The following is a 24,135-nucleotide window of genomic DNA, read 5'->3' as shown; positions in this document are numbered from 1 at the left end:
TGACAACAGTGGTATGTGAAAAGTGTAGTGATTGATGAATGGATGCAGAAATTATATGCAACAGCAAACAAAAGTTTAGACACACTCCCATTCAATGTTTCTTTTCTCTGTTTACCACTTTCTACATTTTAGATACATACAGAAGACATCAAATATATGAAGCAAAGACAAAATTGTGAAATAACTCAACATTTTTTTTTTTTTTTTTTTTTTTTATTCAAATTCCTCAGAGTAAACACTTTTTGCTTTGTTGAAGCACTGCAAACCTTTGAAGTCTCCTGAAATGGTTTTCAGTTCACAAGTGAGCCATGTTTGGGTCAAGAAATGGCAAAAATGCAAAGCAGTGATCAAGTCTAAAATATATTTTAGTTACTTGGGAGTTTATTGTTTACTACATTCCATGTGGTCAGTCATAGTTTTGATGGTTTTGATGTCTTTATTGAGAATCTACAATATAAATGTCATGTAATTGTTTATTTATTTATTTATTCATTATTTTTTTGCACCCCTGCTGATCAACCTTGAAAAATGCCCCATGTGCAAATGCTCAATCCTGCTGACAGTTCATGTCTATGGTAGGGGAGGCTACACTGTATACTTTTCGTATGCTTTATAGTGTATTATATTTTGGCCGAGATCGTGCATTAGTGATTAAAATTTCAGCACAATCGGACTAAGCCTGTGCTTGTATGATTTAAAAATAATAATAATAAAAATTGGGGGGAGTCTTTGCACCCCTGCTGGCCAACCATGAAAAATGCCCCATGTCTGTAATATATATATTTTTTTGCTTCCTTCAGTTGTATTAGACTTCATAGTATTTTCATTAGTCTGCCCCAGGGCAGCTGTGGCAACATTAGTAGCTTGAGTGTGGAGTGAATGAACAATGAACTGTAAAGTGCTGTGGATGTCTTGAAAGGGTCTATATAAATCCAGTAATTAATTAATTACATTCAGGCCAGGATCACGCAATTGTGATAGGAATTTAAGCTCTCTAGACCAGGGGTGCTCAATACGTCGATCGCGATCTGCCAGTCGATCGCTAAGGTCGTGTGGGTAGATCGCCGTGTCTCGTCTCGGACTCGCGTTTGGACTCGGTCTTGTCTCTTACTCAAAGTCTGACACTCAACAAGTGCGATCATATTTCATTAAGGCCGCTGCTGTTGGCAATAAACTTGTACCGGGGTGCAGGAGCGTGTGGGGCGTCTCAGTGCAGCCCGCAGAGACTCTACGGCACATCGCAAATACACACGCTCCCTATGCACGGCTTGTCTGCAACAGCGTGTGCCCTCGTGTACCAGCGTGCATCACAGGGCAGGTTAAACTTCCTAAACATCCTACCTGTCCATCTGCCTCACGTCAGCACGCCGCCCCTCGCCTTTTCACGCTCTCGCTCCTTCCTGCGTACAGCGAACACAAGCCCCTCCCACAGTGCGCGCTGATTAGAAGAGCAAGACCAAACGTGGAGCAAAAACGAGCCTAAATTTATGTTACAGTGTTGGCACAAAGCAGGACTACAGCACAGAGCAGACCTACAGAACAGACCTACTGCCACATTTGGCTGAAGTTTGTCAAATTGTCTATTCTCAGTTTGTCAAAAGTGCACAAATGCATCTGTGTTTGTCACGATGTGCGTTTGGTTTGGTAAACGTGCAGAGGCTGGTAAATATCACTGCAAAACCAGAAAAGAATGCAACTCCAGTTTGGAACTTTAAAAAACAGGTTTAAAAATCTTCCTTCACTTTTTCACAGTTTTGTGTAAAGTGACAGAGGAAGTTCTCTTAAAGAAGTGGTTCTCAAACTGTGGGTGAGGGTCCAAAAAAGGGGCACAGAGTGTTTCAGTGCAGTTTGCTTGGCTTTGTATTAGGTAGGTTATGACTTGGTCATTTTGTAAGTAGCTCGCATGCTGAAAAAGTGTGAGCACCCCTGCTCTAGACCAATGTGGCTGTGAAAAGTCATTAAAGAACCAGGAAATTAAGGTGTTTTTTGCTGACATGCTGCAGTGAGGAATATCCTAAAAAAACTGATCAGTTTTGTGAACCAATGTCTCTAGATGTGACTTTGCCAAATGTGAGTTCATTTAGACCAAAAACCAAGGACTAGTATCATTTTACAAACACGCAGTCAAAACGGTGGTGAATTTTTGATCTGATATGGCCAACTTCCTGGTTATAATAGGGGAATGCGCCAGCTCAACTTTTGGCTTGTCTTATTGTTCACTATCACTGTTCTGAATTTTGTTTGCCAATGCCAAACTTTGCTTATCCCAACTCCCATAGGAGTCCAAAAAATCTCTATGGTTTGCAAGGAAAAATAATAATAGAGGAGAGGAAATGAGCGAAGAACAATAGCCCTCACCAGTTACTCTGTTACTGGCTCATGCCTAAAACTGTGTCCAAAATTTTGACTGGTAGTGTAGTAAAGGGAACACTGCAAAATCATGTATTTTTTTCTCTTTTTATAGATGCACTATGAAACGTGTCTGGTTGTTTCTCAGAAACTTTCTATCTTGATCCAGATGTTATTTTTTTGCCTGGAAAATACCACAGAATGGCTTAAAACAAATCTATCTACATGGAGTTAAGCCAGTGATACCACCAAGCCTAAACAGAAATGTGTGTAAATGTTTATATTTATTTGTGTGTTATGTATTTATTTGATAAAGTTGAACTGTGATATTCTATAAGTGCATATTAATGAGCATCTCCAATTACAGTGTAAATATGACAGATTATAGTAAAGATGCAAATTTCCATCTGTTGTCCCCGAGGCAAGCAGTACAGAAGACTATTACAAAAACATGATTAAAAGACACTACAGAAAATAAAAGTGCTTACAGACTTGGAATACATACTGTGGAACATTTCAGGCAAAGCAATAACATGGTCACAGAAGAATTGACAAAAAGACTGAAATATTAACTGACAAACTAATATGAGAATCACATTGTTTATGTTTGTCCAGATCTACACTACAGGATTCACAGTTTTTACACACAATAAGACAGGTGATTTATTGTTGAGGAAATTATGGTATGTCACAAAATGGCAGTCTTTGTGATTTGCTAATTGTAACCCTACAAAATGTGATTTCGATTTGATTGTGATTCATCTAGCAGCTCTATTTATTGTTACTATACTGTACTACATTTCACTAGACTGAACAATTCACCTTTTTACATTAAAACTGATTGTTTCTTTCCTTCCGCTTGCTACTGTCCACAGATAGTGATCATAGAGGTGCAGGGCCTGAAGTCAGTGGCTCCGAACAGAATTGTTTACTGCACGATGGAGGTGGAGGGAGGAGAGAAGCTGCAGACGGACCAGGCCGAAGCCTCCAGGCCACAGTGAGTGCACAGTGTTTTATACAGAAATTTGAATAAAGTAGATGTCACTATAGAATGATGCATGTATACTGCATGTATTAGAGATTACAGGTTATACTGCATATACCTTGGAAAAAATGCATTCTTACTGTCAGTGGGCTTCTCTCTCCAGAGATCTAACTTGTAACTTGCCCTGACAGCACCGGCCATCATGGAGACATAAAATATAACATTTCATACAAAGCATTAACATCTCCATGGAGACCAACCTTCAACCAGAAAAAAAAAAAATGCAACTGGGTTTTATACAATAAACAGACCTACATGTAAATAGAACAATTTAATTTTCAATAAAAAGTCTGATTTAGCAAAGCTGTCAACATAATATAGGTAATGTAATATGTTTGTAGTAGTATAAGGATTTAGATATTGTTAGATGCAACAGTTAGTATGGGCCTTATTCTGATATGCTAATTAAAGTTTCCAAACTCCTTACAATTATAGTTAATATACCATTTTAATGTGATTTTACACAGTTCAAAAGGCAGCATTGTCCTCCTGTATATCAGATTGTACTATATATAGTCTTATGTAATGTAGGAAGTGTCCCCATCCACCACAGACACTAGTGTAAAGTTACTGAGATAGACTAGGCAGTTATATAACCCAGTGGAAGTCTATGGAGTTGACACTATGCCCTCAGCTCTAACAAACTCCACTCCTCTCTCACTGCTTCAGACAGTAAACCTGTGGAGAAAGAACCAAAAATACTACCTCGAACTGCAGGGGCCGTCTGTGTCCTGCAGTCAGTACCAGAGGTTAATTGGCATTTATGGTCAAATGTGGTAATAAACTTAGGGTTTTTTTTGTGGGGGACCATGTACAAGCACTACTTTCTATCCACTGTACTTGGGCAGGTGCGAACAAAAGTTAACATTACAAATACAAAACAAAAATCTTTTATGAAAAATATCTAGGCTTTTGCTGAGCTTCGGATAACATCACAACATTCTAGGGTCCAATAATATTTAATACAGATGAAGGAAGCTAATACTGACGTGATGAAATGATGGTTTGTTATGTTATCAATAGTCAGTCCTCGCTCAATTCATCATTATGCTCAAGAATCTGAAACACACCAATTTCATAAATCAGCTCAAACAAACATGTTATTGTCTATTTATTAATAGCCATACATTCTAATAAGTGTTTAAAGCCCTGTTATGCAAAATCAACTTTTCAGAGCTTTTCACCATGTAATATTTGTTTCCTCTTCTCATTTACCCTCTCAAAGTTGTATTTGGAGTGATACGTGCTTGTTTGAGCAATCTTTAATCACTTATTTCATTGCCAATCAGCCCTTGTTTTCACTGTCACTGGCATATTTATTTATATGGATCCCAGCTATGCCTTCCTGGTTTCACTGAAATAAAAAAATGTCATTCATTACATTTGATATTTAATTGCAATAAAATCACATGTCCTTAAAAATATCACATTTGAGTTCAAGTTCATGATTCAAGTACACATTTACAGTCCATTTACAGTTCATTTTGTCTTAATTTGACACTTGACATTTTACATTTAAAATAGTTTGTTCTTGGTTTGTTTTGTCAGTGGACTTTCTTTCTTTTTCTTTTATTATATATAAAATATTGCAGATTCACAGACTATAACTATATAGCAGACACAAGCACAATATCTCGTCTTTGAACATTTTTTATCTACCAGCTTTTTTAACAACCTTTTTTTTTTTTTTTTTAGTTTTATTTTTCACCTCCGTATAGCTATAATACAACTCCATTAACTTAACAATAGTTATTATGGTACCTGCATTAGAGGCGGGAATTCTGTCTAAAATGTGTATGGCTTACATTTTAAAATCACCTCGGCTATACCAAGACTGATTTAAATTATAGATGGAGTGTTGCAATTGGGCTGGTCACTTCTTAAATCAGGATCACATAACTGTAAACGACAAAGGTAGATTGAAAGAAAATGTAAGAAGAAGGCAAGGCAACTTTCAACAAACTACAGTAAAGGAGAACTGACCTTTCACTTTGGCAACAGTGGCTCAGTGGTTAAAGAGTTCACTGTGCAGCCTGTTATTGTGTCTAAGAGCAGAACACTTCACCCACCTCGTCTATGTGAGTGATTTGTGTTGGAACTCTGAAGGGCAGATAGTGCGGATTGGCAGCCACTCTCTTGTTACTCTACTTTTACTTTTACTTAATCGTGTACTGTGTAACTTTTCTGGTGGAGGGTCCACCACCTGCTTGTCTCCATGGAGATATTACTGTTTTGCCTTGATTATTCTACAGCATGGAAATAAACTTGGTAATCACTATAAAGATGGGTTAATGGTCAGATCTATGGAAAAGCAAACCTAAGAATAAGAATGAATGTTTTTAAAGGTATTTTTGGGCTATAAAACAGTTGTAAATGAACAAATGAAGGTTTAATGCCCTATTGTGGAACATTCCAGGCAAAGAATCTCCGTGGAGACAAGCAAGTGGCGAACCCTCCACCTTTGAAGCTATTCAGTGCACCAGTTTTTTTTATAACAAATTATCCTCAGAACTGCAATATAAAAGGTTATCTTGTGAAATGAACAGACCTACAGGTCCAAATTGCTCTATTCTTCTCACCAATCTTTTTTTTTTTTTTTTTTTTTTTTTTTGCACAAAACTCAACCACCTTCACACTACCAGCCTTTCTAAAGAACCATACCATTTAGCCATGTCTTACAGATGACAAATGACCCTTTCTCTGGTTTTTCAAAGCCCCGCCTCCAGGTTTGGTTTTTCTCAGTTTCCACAGTAACAAGATGCAAGGGGTGCTGCTCCTGTTGCCCACGGTGACACCATCTGCCTGGACCCGACGTGCTAATGGTCCAGAGATGACAGACACGATGACGGCTTTTAGCAGGGTTTTATCTGTCAAAGCAGAGTTAACCTTGAGCAGAATATGATACGTCCACTTCACCTGTGGGCAAAACAATGTGACCATCCAGTGGCTTTGTTTTGAATTTAAGTAGGACTGTGATGCTGTTGGGGAGGTTTGCAACAGAGCAGTCTGAATGAATGAATGAAATGGTACATAACATTCCGTCTGGGCTCTGTGATGTGATGATAACAGTTGAAAAAAAATTAGACCAATTATCTGATATTTTGTCAATTTAACTTTTGTTTTAGGGGTTAAATTCCGCTGAGATTTGGATCTCTTTCAGGGGAGTCCTGGTCCCAGAGTGAAGCCTATGTCCATGTTTTTTGTATAAATAATATGAAACACTTGTATTGGAGTTAAATCAACAAATATCCTCATTATTATCATATAAAAGTCTTTATAAATCATTAACTCATTTATCTGACAGCTATTCTGTAGTTTGAGGTTAGCTCTCCTGAAGATAGTGCACATAGTCTGTATATATAAATGGACATAACTAACCCACTAGCCACTTCATTTCAAATAGGAAGTGAGCATGGGGTTGCCTCTGGCTCCATTGATTCTAGTTCCAATTGACTTTACAATAAACATTTGTCACCCCTCTTGCTTTTACTGCTGCAGTGAGCCTTGTCATTTTGGTATTAAAATGTTTGTATTATGGGTATTATGGGTGGTGGTGGTGGTGGTGGTGAATTGCCTATTGACACAATGGCAGTATGCTATGGAAAAAAACTACAGCAAGTACTCAGAAACATGTCACTCGTATCAGTTTAAAAAGTAAACGCATTCCTTCAGTTTAAAAAAAACGAAAACTTGTACTTGACCTATTGGACAATTGTCAGGCATTGTATTAAATTGGCGGTTTTGTCCGTGTCGAATACCTAATTTCACTTCCATATTGACCTCTCTCCGTCATGTGTGATGTACGTCCCTGGGCACCTGTTCACATCGGCACCCTGCGTTCTGTTTGATTACACCATCGTTTTAATGAAAATCTCTGATAATTAAAGTCCGTCAGTGCTCCGGGACAGTGCCCTAATCAGGCCTAATCATGTTTTCCTTGTAATCATTGCTAACCACTCTGCCGATAGAAGTGCGTGAGTTATGGAGGCACAGGCTAATTATAGTGAAGGTCAGGATTCCCGGGGTCGACAGGTGAACAGGCTAGACGCTAATTGGACGTGTTGTGCCGACTGGCGGCTAATAAAAGCTCTGGTGTGAAGGCGGGGCGTGTGAAAGGCCAGTCTCATTACAAACTGGACCCCCATAACGCCTGGCATCCCACACAGTGTAATAATAAACTATTCTCCGTATTAGATCACTGAATGGATTTTTGTTACGTGATAGAAGCAATGACTGGATTGATTGACGTCACAATATTATAACATTTTTAGAAGAATTTAGTACTTAACTACTTACTTAAGGAGTTTTGGGTTACAAGTTAAAGGTTGTATAGAGGATTTTCCAAGGAACGAGAAATCCAGCGACTGTTTGTCCTTTTTCAAATGTTGCACATGCGTGAAACCACCCCCCCTCCCCTACAGCTCCCTACGTAGAAACGCCTCCCGCCTCCTCCTTACGCCAGAAACAGGTTTGTTTACAGCTGGTGAGCTGCACATGACTTGTAAACAACTAACTACAGTGTTGGTTAGGCAAGGCGGAGAAGTGAGGAGCGGTGTGAGCGGGTGCGCGGACATTTCGTGCGCGGACGAGAAGTGAGGAGTAGGGAGAAGAGCGGAGCAGGGAGAGAGGAGAGGAGAGAGGAGAGGGGAGCGGTGCGCGGAGATTCCGTGCCCGGAGAAGTGAGGAGCAGGGGGAAGAGCGGAACGGGCAGCGGGGAGAGGAGCAGGAAAGGGGTTCAGAGTAGGGTGCGCGGAGATTCAGTGCGAATGAACTAGCTACAACACGCAGCAGCAAGCGGACTCTTTCTTTGCCTTGAAAATTACGTTTTCAGACATAGGATATCGGTTTCGTGTCCTGAAAAACGTTTGTCTAGCTCTTGGAAATAAAGTACGTTTTCATAATAAGCAGAAGTGACCTGTCCAGGAGTAATTTGGCGACCAATGCGTCAGTCTTTAGACCCTGCGTCTGCTTCAGTTGCGCCATCGCTGGAACGAATCTCCAAGAATCACCTTAGTTTGACTTTGCTGCTTTTCCCCTTGTCTTCTTCTTTCAGCAATCTCAAAAACAGACTTTCTTTTGCGGCTAACTGCTCCTGGATTCTTGTCTGCCATTGCAACAAACTTTGTGCAAACTGCGAGGAAGATATAGGTCAAAAAAAGCCGCTAAGAACTGTTGCGTTGGTGGAGTAAACAGCGTCTGTGTGGCTTGCGTCTGTGGACTGCGTGACAGGCGTACGTAAACCACGTACCGGCGGCGCGCAGGCAAGTCAGTTACGCTAGAAACGTAGGGAGATTGATTGACAGCCTGTCAGCTAACAGATAACGAGGCAGTGTCGTTATCTATTGGCAAATGTTTTGATGAATTTTTATTCTCTTTTTTTTGGTCATCATAATTACAAGGCTACTGCACCTCTATAATGCTATCATTGACAATTTGAAACAAAAAAAAATCCTCCATACAACCTTTAAGGTATTAAGTAAATTCAATACAATTTTTGTTCAGGCCTTATTAAGGCCGTGGTTAGAGTTCACCATATTTAGCATTTTGAATCATGTTAGAATTGATTTCTGATCAAATAGTAGTATAATTCATGCATAATCCCTTCGTCAGAGTTTCCGCTTTATGGTGTCATCAGGTGGTAATACAGGAAATGCTCCTCTGTGTTATTACAGTCCATGCATCTTCATTTTTATGCTCAAACTGCTCCAAGCCATTCACAACACAGCCAACCCACTTAGAAGCTTTTAACCTGATTTACACTGCACCAGGGTTCACAAGATCATTTCAGCATATGAATGTAGAATTGACACTGTATGTAAGTTATCATTTAATTGAAAACAGTGTATTTATTTAGTTACATTAAATCAAATGTCACAGTGTATTACTAAAATAAACATAAAAGCTGATTGTACTCATTATGATCCTGCTTTAAGGTTATTGTGTCAGGGGTGTAATGGCAATCAATATTATTGTTTCTTCAGCAGTATATTGTAATTCCAAATGTATTATAGTGACTATTAAAGTGACCAAAAAGTGTACTGTTAATGTACTTTTTCCTTGTGTGTTATAGGTGGGGCACACAGGGGGACTTTGTGACCACTCACCCGCTGCCTTCAGTCAAAGTGAAGCTGTTCACCGAGAGCACCGGGGTTCTGGCTCTGGAGGACAAGGAGCTGGGCCGGGTCAGTGCTCTTCCTGCCTGTAATCTATATACTGTATATCCTATTTATCCTATATCTATATCTAAAATGAAATGTCTGTTACTGGGTTTTATTTCCTTTTACCCCCCACCTGACCTCCTCTCCCTCTGCGGGCCCCTCCCCACAGGTGGTCCTGAACCCCACCACCAATGGGCCCAAACAGGCAGAGTTTCATCGGATGGTGGTCCCCAAAAACAGTCAAGACTCAGAGCTGAAGATCAAACTGGCTGTTCGAATGGACAAGCCTCCCAACATGAAGCACAGTGGGTGAGTTTTTCTACTAACAGGTCTCAAATGTTAGCTTTACACAGACCTATTATCATGGTGCATCATTTCACAACTAAAGCAACACCATATCACTTTCTGAAGTTGGCACGTCTTCTGCATTATTCCATGGAAATAAAAAGTCATACTTGGTAACATTTTCCACAGAAATAAAAACAATAAAAATATGTTTTATGCCATACTGTGGAATGTTACAGCCAACATTTCCATGCAGGCAGGAGGAGGCTTCCTGGTCCTCCAGGCCAAATAACAGCCAGGGTTTGTGGAGAGCAAGCCCACTCATAGTGAGGATGCTTTGTTTTTTTGTAAGCTTCAGTGCAAAAAACATGCTTTTATTTGTGTGTGTCTGTTTTGTTAGCAAAAATTTACACAGTGAAGCTTTAAAGATCCACCTGCATGACTTCATGGAGATCATATTGCTTTTCTTGGAATGTTCCACAGTATGGCATTAAATGTACTGTAATGTATTTCTCCATGAAAACAAGCACTGCACCGGGCTATTTTACAGGCCAGATGTGTGGAAAGGCGAGCCCATTCGCAGGTTTGACATATTTTGTTTCGGATAAAACACCTGTATTTGAGTAAATGCACAAAGCTAAAATGCAAACAATAGCATCACCATGGAGACAAGCTGAGGGCAAACCTCCACCAGAAAAATTAAATACATATAGCCCATGTCTATTTAAATAATCTACCCACATTGTGTTTTCTAAAGCAAAAGTATTGCTCTATTTGAATTTAAATCAGGCTGGTGATTTTTAATCTTTAAATAGTTATGTATTTGCTTTACCTCTCATCGAGTCATCTCTCATCCCTTTGAAAATGAAAGCGCAAGTCAAGTGAATTAAAAGCCACCATGGCATCAAATTGAAGTGCTAAGGCGTTTGAGGAGGATAGTGAGGACCGACAGCTCCCTCTGTTGGTTAAAAATTACAAACGCTTAAACTGCTTTATGTGTTTACTGGAAATGTTTGTTTAACATGTATTTTAATTAATTAATTAAACTGTGCAACTACTTTATTGCTAATTTATTTTCTCTGAGCAAAATGACCCCCAAAACAATTTAAATATTAACAGAGTCATATGTTATTGATTGAGAAAGTTTGTGCTTTGTTAGAATGGATCCTTTTTTCCACCAGATAAATCAAATCTACATATATGAATCATCCTTGTTGCATATATGCATTTTTGGCTTTCTGAAATCTTTCTGAAATCTGTTTTTGTTCAGTTTTTCTTCTTTTGTACCAGCAGATGGTGCCACAGGGTTGAATTTAATGGTTGGCAATTTCACGTGGGGCTTTGTCCAGTTTTGGCCAGTTAATGTTCACATAGTTTGAGAGAAAAACAAATGCCAGAATGAGTAAATAAAGTCTGGCTGCAGCTGCTGTATGAGGTTTGATATCCTACACTTCATAAAATCATATTTAAAACCTTGTGAACAAATTACGATAGCTACATGACAAAGTTGGATTAGTTTAAGGGTACAATTTGGGTTAAGGGACGAAAATTGCGTATTTAACATCTCTGACTACAACCAGACCTGTGTGTGGATTGTAACTTTCATCTTATCAGGTAAACACTGTCAAATTAAGTGGTTTTGACTGCAATAGAAGTAGTATTTTGTTAAGATTCTGTTAAGAAGAACACACACACACACACACAAAAAAAACATTACGCATTACACTACAACTGATGATAGTAATAAAAAAGAAAATTTCTATTCTGTAGTAGTAGCGCAAGATGTTGTTGTTACTTTCTCCACTAGGGGTCAGTGTTAGACTTCACTTGCAAAGTCTCTGTCTCCGCAACATCAGGCCTAGACTCAGGGCGCCTCACGACACAAAGTCACCATCGGTCTTTTACTTGCTCCAGGTGGCTCCAGAGTGAGCCTCATCTTTGTATAACTTATTGAAATATCATGGCCTTGATGAACACAGTCCATTCAAGCTGAGATCTAATACAAATGCTTTGTATATGTTTAACTTAAGACATGAATAAAGAAAACACAAGTCAAAAAAAGACAACATTTTCAACCTGTCAAATTTTCAGTGTGAATTTCAAAAGCACAACCAATCTATCAACGATAAGTCAAAAGAGCAGCAAGGACTTACTTGTTTTAACTACACAATCAAAAACACTTATGGTTCAAAAATGACAACCGATGACACATTGAAATGTTAAGACTTTCAGTATGTCTTGCCCATAGACAGTATAGTATGAAGTGGCTCAATTAGGATTTAAACACCAACCTTCCAGCAATTATCCTGCTATATTATTCAACCCAATGTAAAATCTACACAGGAACAATAGTATTTTACCATGATAACTGATAACTATAGAAATACTCCTCAACAAAGACCATGTCATGAATGAATGGAACCACTTGCCAAAGAAAATAAAAGCACAAATGGTAAATGGTCACATTTTTATTTAGTGCTTTTCCACCTTGAAGGCACTCAGAGCGCTTTACATCAAGGAACCACTCACCCATTCACATACCAGTGTACACAGACACTGACCAAGGACCAAGGACATAACAACAATACTCATCTGTAGGAGCAGGAATCACACCACCAACCTGTGGGTCAGTGGATCTGATCTACTGATGATGTTTATGTCAAGAGTGGGATTTGAGCCACAAACCTTCAAATCTTGCATGTGTAATTATGGCATGTACCATTCCTGATGTATGAATAATTAACATTTAGAAATAACTTGAATAATGTTATTTACCAAACGCCGGAATGTTGCGAACACTCTTCTCATCAATCAGTTTAATGAAAAACAAGAAAGTACATAGTTTTAATGCTTTTCTAATTATGCTATACTTGGTTTGGTGGGATAGTACCTGTGGTAAATATTTATCATAGTTTTACATCAGTTCAATGAAAGAAAAAGTTGAAGAGAAAATTACAAAAATACAGGAAGTAGTGATGAGTTCTAAAACTGAATCTCTCTACCTGTGTCATCAGCACCAAAGATTTCATCCAAAATGCTGGCACAACTCACACGTAATCTTTTCTAGAAGATTAATTTAAGAATGGTGTTATCGTTTCTTTTTATTAGTCATAACCAGTCGTAACTATTGTGTGAATTTAGATCATTGTTAATATTATGGTTTCGAGGTGACAGAACTGAAATTACCTCTATGTATGTCATATCTGATGCCCAGGTCCAACCAGGAAGTAAAATGATAAATGTGACCAAAATTTGGCTTTTAGTTAAATATTAAATATATTCATTTTAACTATATTTGATGAAATTAATAGTCTAAGCTGTCATAAGGACTTTAACCCTTTTCACAAATGTTATTGGCACATATAGTGGATACGAATTGTTTACTACATCAGTTTAAAGGTAACACCACCATACTTGAACAACTGACGAAAAAGGCAAAAGTTTCCTTCTAAAATATGCTGTGCAATGGGACACATGGGATTTATTGTACTCAGTAACTCCTTTGGTTTAAAAACTAGCTAATTGCAATACATGTTACAATTATACAAGTACAATTCCTCTAAAATCCTAATACAGTAATGTGGATGATGTTAATTAGTTACTAGGGCTAGTTGAAAATTTTGGTTTCTAATAGGGCTGGGCGATATGGATCAAAAAATATATCTCGATATATTTTGCTATATCTCGATATACGATATATATCTCGATATATGTTCAAGAAAAAATAACCCCCTAAAACTATAAACTGCAAAAACAAATCTGCCAAATTCCACAAGGTCCCTTTTTTTAAATTGAAGTGTAAGAGGTCGACAGTTTAACATTTAAGAACATTTAAGATTACAAAAAACCCTAATTACATAAATAATAATTTAACTGTAAAATAAAAGAAATAATACATATTTTCTTTTTTCATTCATAAATAAAATAACTCAACACAAGTTCATCTTTGCATTAACTCTGTTATCCAGACCATAATCATAACCATGAGCTCATTTAGCAGAAGAAGCTCAGGATGTTCCTTATTTCAATAGATCCATGTTATTATCCAGCAGTAAGGAGCTCTGAGGTTTAATCCCACAATCCACTGCAGATCAAACCCAACGTTTCCAAACACTATTGTACAAGTGACACTGCAGCAGATTATTAATTTAAATATTCTGCATAAATAAACTTTACATTGCTAAACTTTACAATATATAAAGCATAACGACTCTAGAGCCACATCAGCCTGTTTGCGATAATAATGTGTTTAATGCAGTTTTGCGCACGTGCGTTTACATTTTACAGAAACGAAACTTAAGCGCATGGCTCATTTGCATAAACAGCGCACTTCTCCTGCAGCTCAGCTCGTTTAGCTTCTTTCTGGCTAAAGGACGCGACTCGGTGCAATATGAGGATGTGCTGCTGATGTTCTTGTCTGTAAATGGTGGAAAAGGTTCGTGGTGCTTGAAGTTTTTCACTGGCACCAACTTTCGGTGTTCACGGCGATAGTGACGAGTGAAGGAGACACGAGCGAACAAAATCAGGGAGGCGGAGGCGACGAGAGAGAAGACAAACAAGTGAAGTGGCGAAATCAGAATTGAATATAAGCATTATATCGATATATACGATATGTCAGAATTCATATCGAGTTTAATATATTTAAATATATATTTAAAATATCGATATATCGCCCACCCCTAGTTTCTAATACAAATTTTGGTTGACTAAGACTTCACCTCTGTCTGCATCCTTACACAGTTATACCCACTGATGGATAATTTTCAGTGGGTGGTTTTCAGACTCTAGTGTAGAATATAACGATACCATGATATCAGATGGGGGACAAGAGACAGCTCTCTCTGTTCATTACATTGAACTTTATGATGAAATATCTGAAAGGTAAATTCACAAATGTTGAATGTAATCATTTTTATTAATAACTAGTAGGGATGCACCAATGATGTCTAATGTTGATACTTTGGCTTTAAATATCTGCCCATACCCAATATGCACCAGTACTAGGGCAGAGACTGAAAACACCATGCATTTCCTTTAAAAACAAACAGCATAAAATAAAAAATTATCCAAATGTGTTTTGCAACTACAGAACAGCTTAAAGTTAAAATACAAGTTTAATATTATGAAATATTTTGGGCCAACATTCACCCCTAAATCGTTGTATTACACCAGAGATATCTTGGAAATGGATCCACCAAATTTTAAAATATCTGTGCCAATATATCCGATGCCAGTGTTGTATCAGTGCATCCCTAGTAACTAGACTGTAAACTGAACTTACTGTATTACAAAAACTAAAATAACTATAGATTTTTAGCTGTCCCCATCTTGCTTTATAGAGTATTGTGATGTCATCTGAAATGGCAGCCATACTCCAGACTGTCCCACCTCCTCCTCCTCTCCCTCAGGCAGCCTTGACTGGACTGGGCATAGGGCTGAGGCAGAGCTTGGAGCACATTGATTTTCCTCACTTGCACTTGTGTGAGTCCCACGCTTTAAGCCGCTCGGAGCATGCATTGATCGGAAAGGGCGCGCTGGTCATTCTCCCACCTCCCATTCACGCTCGCTGACCAACCGCTTTGTGCTTTTCAGTCGGGAGCCTTCGAGAGGGGCAGGATTCAAGGCTGACAGTCGGCTGCAGTGATAGTCAAAGCGAGGCTGGTTCAAGGGTAGAGCTGCCGGAATAATACAGCTGTAAAAGTGAAATTGTAATGTGAATGGCAGCAATTAGCCAAATGTCTTCTGAAAAAATATTCTGTTTTATTCTGTTTAAAACCTGCTAACTCAGTTTAGACTATTACTTTGTAAATTAGACAAGCTTGTTTACAGTATATTAGAGATGAGTAGATTAGTTAAAAAATATACACAAGTAAGAGTTATTTTAAAATAATATTACTTAAGTACAAAGTAGTGGTCCAAGAAATCACTCAAGTAAGAGTAATTTAAAGAGTAACCTAACATGATAATCTTATAATATAAAATTAGCAATTTTTACAGCATGGACACAAAAATGAGAGAAACTAAATCTTATCTGAATGAGCGGTTTGGTTCAAATCATTTCATGCTGTCATTTTCTCACTTGTAGACTTGCTGTTAGAAAAGTACGATGAAAAGTACAATTTCGTTAAAAAGTTACTCAAGTACTATTCGACTCTGGAGTATATGGTTGGGTAACAATTTTGAATCAGCTGGCCATGTCCAACCAGGAATTAAATTATAAGCTTTGGAAAGATAGACAAGATTGTTTTAGATAAAGCTTAAATGTATGTACATGTGTACACTGGACATGTCAAACTTGTCAAAATTTGGCCCTCAGTATAATTATATTTGGCCCGCCAGATTATATCAAATATTGTATTGTAGTAGAGCTGGCCCGCCAGTCGCAGATAGGTTATAGAGACATTATTTATTTAAAATTGTGTTATTATTTTATATTATGCTTGTTCTGGATTCAATGTGTAAGGAAAATTATTATTAAACATTTATTTTAATAAGAAAAGGTTTATATATATCAAAAGAAGAGAAAACATGCAGATTTTGTTGAAATTTTTCAATAAATATTTAGTTTGGCCCATGACTTAATCCCAGTTTCTAATTTTGGCCCTCTGTGAATCTGAGTTTTGACATCCCGATGTACACTCTTAAAAAACACACCTAGTTAATCTTAAACTGTTGGCAGTGGTCCAGTGAAGTGTTGGAGTCCTTTTCACAGTTTCACAGAGACCAGTGTGGAGTTTTGCCATAATGGTAAAGCTAATAGCAACAACCAACATGACTTATTTTGACCTCAAGAATGGCTTATACAATATATAAGTATTGGCAAGACAAATTTAGCTCAGATACAAAGGGAAAAATCCAGTAGAGAATTGTGTAATCTAACTTGTCATATGGCAGTTGTTTCTGTACTGAACAAATGGTGGTACTTGCTTGTGTGCTTGTGGAATGAAACAATTTATTTTGAACTATTTTTAAACAGGTTTTAATGGTGAATTGGTATTTGTGCCAGATATCTCCGACAAGTTTAAAAATATGGCAACTTCTTTCCCAATTTGCTCAATTACACAATCATAAGCAATCATATCTTTTACTCTAGCTAGCGTTTTTCTGTTCAGTTTGAAATAAAATGTTGAAAGAAATGTTATAATATAATTTAAAAGCAATGCCAGAAAAGCTTAGTACAGTAAACCAATATGGGCAGGCATTTTATGAATTTGGACCAAAGTGCCTCATACAAAATCTAAAGTGAAATGACTTAAATAGGATGGAAATGACAACATGATGTGGAACGTTACTAATGTTGGTGCATATAAAAGAAAATTGTTTCTTAATGTGATTTGGTATGTTTTACAGATATCTCTATGCTTTGGGTCAGAGAGTTTGGAAACGCTGGAAACGAAGATATTTTGTTCTTGTTCAGGTGAGTTTGTGAGACGTGATCTGTCATGTGCTGTAACTGGTGAGCTGGCCAAAGGACAAATGGTTAAAATATATACCTGTCTTATTTGATTCTTAATAGGCATGAGAGATAGAGCAGTTATTCAGTACCTTTTTTTTTCTTGCTGCCCTGTTTTGTGTATGCCTTTTTGGAACAAACTAATGAGTAAACATGGAAATAAAAGAAAGTAAGTTTTGCCCCAGTACTGACAAATTGTAAAATTAGAACGCAGAGTCAAAAATGCCAAGGAAAAAACAAAACAGGAAGTAATGTTATCATGGATGTGCTGTTATCATTCTAGGTGACGTTAGCATTAGCATTAGGTTTCATGACATAACAGACAAAAGAAAAACACGGAGAACTTGACAATATGCACTCAGGGTGAATAATTTGTGAACCGTTAACCATTCAGTTGTCAATACTTGTTCCTTTCTCCCGTCAGGTGAGCCAGTACACGTTTGCCATGTGTAGCTACAGAGAGAAGAAGGCTGAACCCCAGGAACTAATGCAGCTAGAGGGATACACTGTCGACTACTGCGACCCCCAACCTGGTAACATCTAACATATTGAACACTCATTCTTCAAATTATGTTTAAACAAAACTCTGTCTGAACCCTAACTAACCCCAACCCTAAAAAATAAACTAAGAGTGGAGACATGCACTCCTACTGGTTTAAAACAGTAGTAGACATACTGTATAGAATAGATCGCACTTTATGATGGACTAGTGTTAGCTGAAGGATTTGTGGCAAGGTAGCTGAGTGGCTAGCACTTATGTCTCACAGCAAGAAGGGTCTGGGTTCGATCCCTGGGTCGCCTGGAAATTTTTGCGTGGAGTTAGCATGTTTCTCCCCGTGTCTGGATGGGTTTCCTCTGGGCGTTCCGGTTTCCCCCATCAACCCAAAACATGGTACATAGGTCTCCAGGAAGACAAGAAGATAGCTGAGGTCAGTTAAATACAATTAATCTGTTAAACTGCCCAGGGACTACAGGTGGAATCAACCTGGTACAATGCATCTCTCCTGTTAAGGTTAATGTATATTGTGCACTGTCCCTGTCTCATTTAATTAATAAATAAACAAACAATTTAAGTAATAATAGCTAATCCTTACCTGTTTGCTTAAAATTAAAAGGCTGTTTGTAATCAGATACACCTAGCTATAATTAGGGCAGTCTTATGTGATGTCACCAACTACTGGAAACTGCAGAGGCCACTGAAGGCAGCACAAACTTAGATTTTTCTAGAGATAATGTTATTAGTGTCCACTTGACAGAATTCAATCTTCTTTTGCCATGGTTTCAAAAATAAAATCAGGCAACCCAAAGAGAACAGCTTGAATAAAATAACTTCAATGCATAATCTTTTTGTATATTGTATTCAGCTTTTCTCATGGCCTTTTCTGTCTCACCCAGGTCTACAGGGCGGTCGCGTGTTCTTCAACGGTGAGGGAGGGGGAGCTCGTCATGTTTGCCTGTGACGACGAGCAGGACCGGGTGCTGTGGGTGCAGGCCATGTACAGAGCCACGGGGCAGTCCTACAAACCTGTGCCCCCCCTACAGAACAAGACCCTCAACTGCAGAGGGCCCAACCAGAAGACTACATCGCCCATCAGTGAGTTCAGCATAGAAAAAGAAATTGTAGCACTACTCTTTTTCATGTACTTTTTGCTCTTCTTACTCATACGTTATCGAATTACCTCTCTGTTGACCATAACTTCACACGGTTTGTCCACAAGCGTACCTTTTCCTCACTTCCCTCTCCTTCCCCAGCTTCCTGTTTACCCTCACATCACTTCATTTTTTTTTTTTTAACTCTTGTTCATTACCCGCGCGAAGGACCACCGCTCCTCCTCCGCGTAGTCAAGTACCCCTCTCCGGGAGCCGATTACTGCTACATTTGTGTCATTTGTCACGGCCCCTTCTCGTTAGCTGCTCGTTAGCCGCTAATAGCCCAGACTGAAGCACTATTAGCGGAGAGGTGCTGACACGCTGTTCGCCGGAGGAAATACAAGGTGTCCCTGAAATAGCTCTTAACCGCGTGCTAAGTGTCTGCGCTTGTGATATCAGCTTTAATATTGTTGAACTCGCATCGCAAATCACTCTATAGTTATGAAAAAAACATACAAAATAAGCAGGTTAAATACCAGTAATGGCCACGTGTGTACACAAATAAAAACTGCGCTATATTGTGAGATTAATACAGCGGCCCCATCTTGACTCGCTGCAAATAGTGTTGAGCGTTTTAATGACTTGTTCTCGTGCCACATTTGAAGGTTAATAACTCCGGCGGTAAACAGGTGAGACAATAAGAGCAAATGGTTGGGCCTTTGTTTCCAGCTCAGGGCCTTTCCGAGGCAGCAGATATCGAGCGGCTTTTAAGGGGAATAAAGATGTTTCAGTCATGGCGGAGATTGTCACTTAACGGGCTCCGACACAATGGCTGTACTCGCCACTCATGGTCGTGCGTTTAGTCGTGGCCAGCGTCGATTGGCAAACATTTTCCTCATTCAGCGAAAATCGATGAAGTCAAAAAGGGCAAAGGTAAATAAGTTACTCGAAGTGATGACTTGAAATGAATGAGGGTTGTTACAATATACTACTATATGTTTACTGGGAGCAGGTAGAGTAGCCAAACTGTGTACGAGTAAGAGTAATGTTACTTCAAAATAATATTACTCAATTAGAAGTACAACGTAATGGTCCAAAAAAATTACTCAACTAATAGAAAAAAGTATTTAGGAAAAATGCTACTCAAGTAAGAGTAACTTGAAGGTGCACTATGTAATTTTTCGGTTGGGGGTCCGTCACCTTCTTGTTTCTATGGATATGTCATTGCTCAGTTTAGAATGTTCCACAGTATGACATTAAACAGCACTACGTCACATTTCTGAAGTTACAGGAGGTTTTATCTTGCAAAAAAAACTGTAATTCTGAGCCGGGTTGCCTCTCTATAAATCTGACCTATAACGTGGTCTGGTTTGGTCCCCATGAAGATAGAAAGGTTTAAAGCCATACTGTGAAACATTCCATACAAAACAATAACATTTCCATTAAGAAAAGCATTTGATGGTTCCTCCTCCAGAAAAGTTACACAATGTACTTTTAAAGAGTAACTGTCAGCATGTAACATCTGATTTCTATGTTATTATTGTTGTAGTCTTACAGCAGAAAGAGTAACCAAAGTTTATCCTAAAGTAAGAGTACTCTGAAGAGTACAGTAAAATATTATGCTTGTCTCAATACAGATGTTCTTTCTTTTCTTAAAATACAGTATTGCATTAAACTTCATGTATCTCTAGCTCCATGGAGACTAGTGACACTACCAAGGCCAAATTGCAGGCTTGATCTGTGGAAAGGCGATCCCATTCACAGTAAGAATGCATTTAAACAATAAAAAGGAATAAATGTGAGATGAGTTAAATGCCATACATCTCCATGGAGACAAGCAAGTGGCAGACACTTGACTAGAGAAGTTACATAGCTCACCTTTAAGATTCTTGAATATGTTCATCAGGGCAGGTGAGCAATGTAAAAGGGTGGTGAAGAGTAAAGGGAGACATTCAACACAGCACTTAACTCCTGGTGCTGCATAGTGTAGCATAGTTATTTGAAACATTTTGGTACAGATTTGAAGAATAAAGTTTGCAGCCATCGCTTTGTTCCTGCCTTCTTTATGGATCAAGGTTCAGACAGGTGAAAGTGGAGCTGATGTCCCCTGATGCTGTAGACCTGGCCTGGTCCATTCCTGGTCTAGATCTTGGTCCAGGTCTTGACTGGGCCTTGAGGTGTCCACACATGTTTACATCTGTCAGTCTGGTTTGTGAATAGGAATGTACTGAGTTTGACAGTCTGTCTGCTTCCTTTACTTCTCAAAGTCACTCACTGTTGCCAAGGATGAGCTATTGTATTTATAAAAGTTCTCCCCCGCACTAAATAAACTACATTTCCAGACTTTTAACAACATTTTACTGTTTAATTATCAAAACAAACATGAACACACTGCCAAAAATTTTACTGTTTAATTATTATTTCCAGTAAGCTGGCACACCTCTGTTTATTAGCTGCTTTTGGCTGTGATATTTAAAAAGGCCAAAAAGGTAGTTAAATATAACAATGGCACAGGTAGGAAGTTTAATTTAAATCATTTGTTTTACAATAAGTGTACTCTATGTGTAACATGGGTACAGGGCCTTTAAAACACTACTGTGGATCTTTCTCCAGTTGGTGTACCAGAAAGGTCTGCAGTGCAACAGTGCCAGTGTTGAAAATCACTTAAATTCCCCTTCTCCTCTTGACATCATTTTGCGCTGGATGGCTCTGTCCCTGTATATTTCCATCTGGTTCCTGGTGCTGACATCTCATCTCCGCTCGGACAGGCAGATCGAGTCTCTCTCTGTGTCGATAACCGTCCACCATCTTCAGCACGCCCTGTCACAAGGATGTGACTGTCGTCGTGACGATGCCAATGGAGCAGACATGAGACAGATATGAAGAGATTGAGCCTCAACTTCAGATTCAGGCTTTAAGCTCACAAGTAGAAATGTGTAGCTTTATCCATCATGTAATCTGACAATTTACCTCAAGTAGAACATAATACTATAATTCTATGTTAGAACCAAATGAAAAATGTGAATATTTTACAAAAGCAGGTAAAAAAAAGTGGCTGCCGGGGTGTAACAAATGTTTTACGATAGATAGACAGATAGATATTCATTCTGGATGTTGTAATTTTGAGTTCATGCACTCAGACATTTAAAAAATGTATAAATAAATAAAAATGAATGCACCAAAGTTGACTATTTCCCAAAATACAAAATTAATGAAAATAAGTGAGAAATCAAATGCAAATAATTTCATAATTTAATTGAATTTCAAAATGGAGAATGAATCAAAACTTAGTACTCAAATATATTCTCACTGACATATTTTAATGACGCATACATTACTAGTGATTTCAGTTGTCTTAATGTTTACAGTGGGCCAAAACTGATCACTTCTGCCAGGGCAGTAGAGGGCAGCACTGTACCTCTATAGGGCTGTTTATTCTGTTAAACCTTGGCACAAAAATACATAATTACTGGAAAAAACTGACTGGTGCTCTTAGACTTTTTTCTTGTTTGTTTCTTTAAATGAGAGAGTGCTGTAGATTACTCATCAAAACAGTTATATCAGACAAAATTCAATTATTGTTTTAATTTCAAAGACATTCAAACTTAAAGATAGATTTTAAAAATAGCTATAAATCACCAGTGTTATTAGTATACTTATTGACAGTTAATATTTTTTTTATGTTTTGAGGTCTACAATGCAAACACCTTCATTTGACTATTTAAACATTCCTATTGGCAACCGCCAGTCAACATTAACACATTTTACAACAACTTTTAATGTGCTGTATGTATCTAATTTTTACAGTCTTATAAAACGTGAAAAACAAAACTAGTTCATTTTAAACTATAGTGGACCAAAGTTATTCTCCACTTTCCTAATTTATATCCAGAACCATAATTATTCGTGGTGATGAATGCTTGGTCCTTGGGAACATTACTTCCTGGTTTGCTTTATGACAAATTTTGAAACACGGTATATTGCTACAGAGATATATTGCGTTAAACGATAATATTAGAACTACTTCATGCCACTTAACCACTAACACTAGTGCAAGATAATCCCAGTAAACATTTTTAAATAGCCAGTATCACTCAAAAGGCTTAAGATGCAACAAATAAATTCTGTAGCAGAATGAAGCAATAATTAGCCACAGAGTTATTCAACCCTCTACAACTCAAATATTAGGCCTAATGCAGATAGCACACAATGATCTTATTATGACCATATAAGAGCTTATTTTACAATTTATCTGTGCTAGCAAAACAAATATGACTTTATTATTTTTATTTTTTTTATTTAAATCAGATACAGCCCTATTAAATAGTACATTAACATAGCAGTCTTTATATTTGCCATTCCGTATGTTTGACAGCCTGACACCATTTTCACCGCACTGATCTTGTCCATATCCAGTCTACTGCAGCTTTCAGCAAATTGCCTTCAGTAAAGTCCTTGTAACAGTCACATTCCTTAGATTTCTGCAGCAGTGAACAATGTTGAGCAGTTAGAGTTTGATCAGCCATTTCTCTACTTTCACTTTTTGAAAAATGCCCTTTTATTCACCTTCACAAAAGACATTGGACATAGCAGTAACTACTAGCTGTGCACACTATTTTAATTACAGCATTCAATAGCTCTGAAGTAAATGCTAGCTAATTAAAAAACAATACATTTTCTAGTATTTAAAATAATGAAAGTGACTTAACAAAATCTGAATCAAACTGCATAAGTACAGAAAAAGCTACATTCATTCCACAAGGAGGAAACTGCAGTGCTGCAACAGAAAGCACAACAGCAGCACTACAAATACTTATATCATATTAAAGGGGGTATGACTACTGATTTCATATTACTAAAACATAGCCTAGTTTAAAAGATAATATTTTTTAAATCTATCCTGCATTTTTGTAGTTTGACAGTTTTGGTGAAGTTATAATTTTACTTCCTGGTAGGACATGGCCTACACACACACAGGAATAGTACTGTAAGTTTTTAGAATTTTCGAGCTTGTCCACTGTATTTTTATTTTTTTTTCTATTTTATATTTTTATTTTTTTGTTATAGCCGTTAGTACCATCACCCATCCAAATTAGCTAATTATGAATAAGCCAGAGGGTATTAGCTCATACCAACACATCAACATGTCATGAGGTCAAAGCCTATTAAAAATGATCATTGGTATTGTAGACTCTTTCCTTGGGCTGGGTATCATTAAGAAGTTGCCGATACGATATATACCTTGATACATAGGC

The 24,135-nt window shown here is 37.9% G+C and overlaps 1 protein-coding gene across 1 annotated transcript in view; it reads left to right on the top strand.

Moving 5' to 3' along the window:
* Nucleotides 1-24,135, top strand: part of cadps2 (Ca++-dependent secretion activator 2) — a 249,958-nt gene that overhangs the window by 130,638 nt on the left and 95,185 nt on the right. Inside the window, 7 exon segments of the mRNA XM_055155697.1 lie at nt 3,225-3,346; nt 9,465-9,576; nt 9,722-9,861; nt 17,188-17,254; nt 17,715-17,823; nt 18,686-18,713; nt 18,715-18,884. Of these exon segments, the coding sequence (XP_055011672.1) occupies nt 3,225-3,346; nt 9,465-9,576; nt 9,722-9,861; nt 17,188-17,254; nt 17,715-17,823; nt 18,686-18,713; nt 18,715-18,884 (748 nt within the window).

The sequence above is a fragment of the Boleophthalmus pectinirostris genome, unplaced genomic scaffold, assembly GCF_026225935.1.
Source record: "Boleophthalmus pectinirostris isolate CB_2022bp ecotype Guang Dong unplaced genomic scaffold, ASM2622593v1 HiC_scaffold_2, whole genome shotgun sequence".
NCBI lineage: Eukaryota > Metazoa > Chordata > Actinopteri > Gobiiformes > Gobiidae > Boleophthalmus > Boleophthalmus pectinirostris.
Note: the sequence above shows the minus strand (reverse complement) of the source record. Positions and strands in the feature narration are given on the sequence as shown.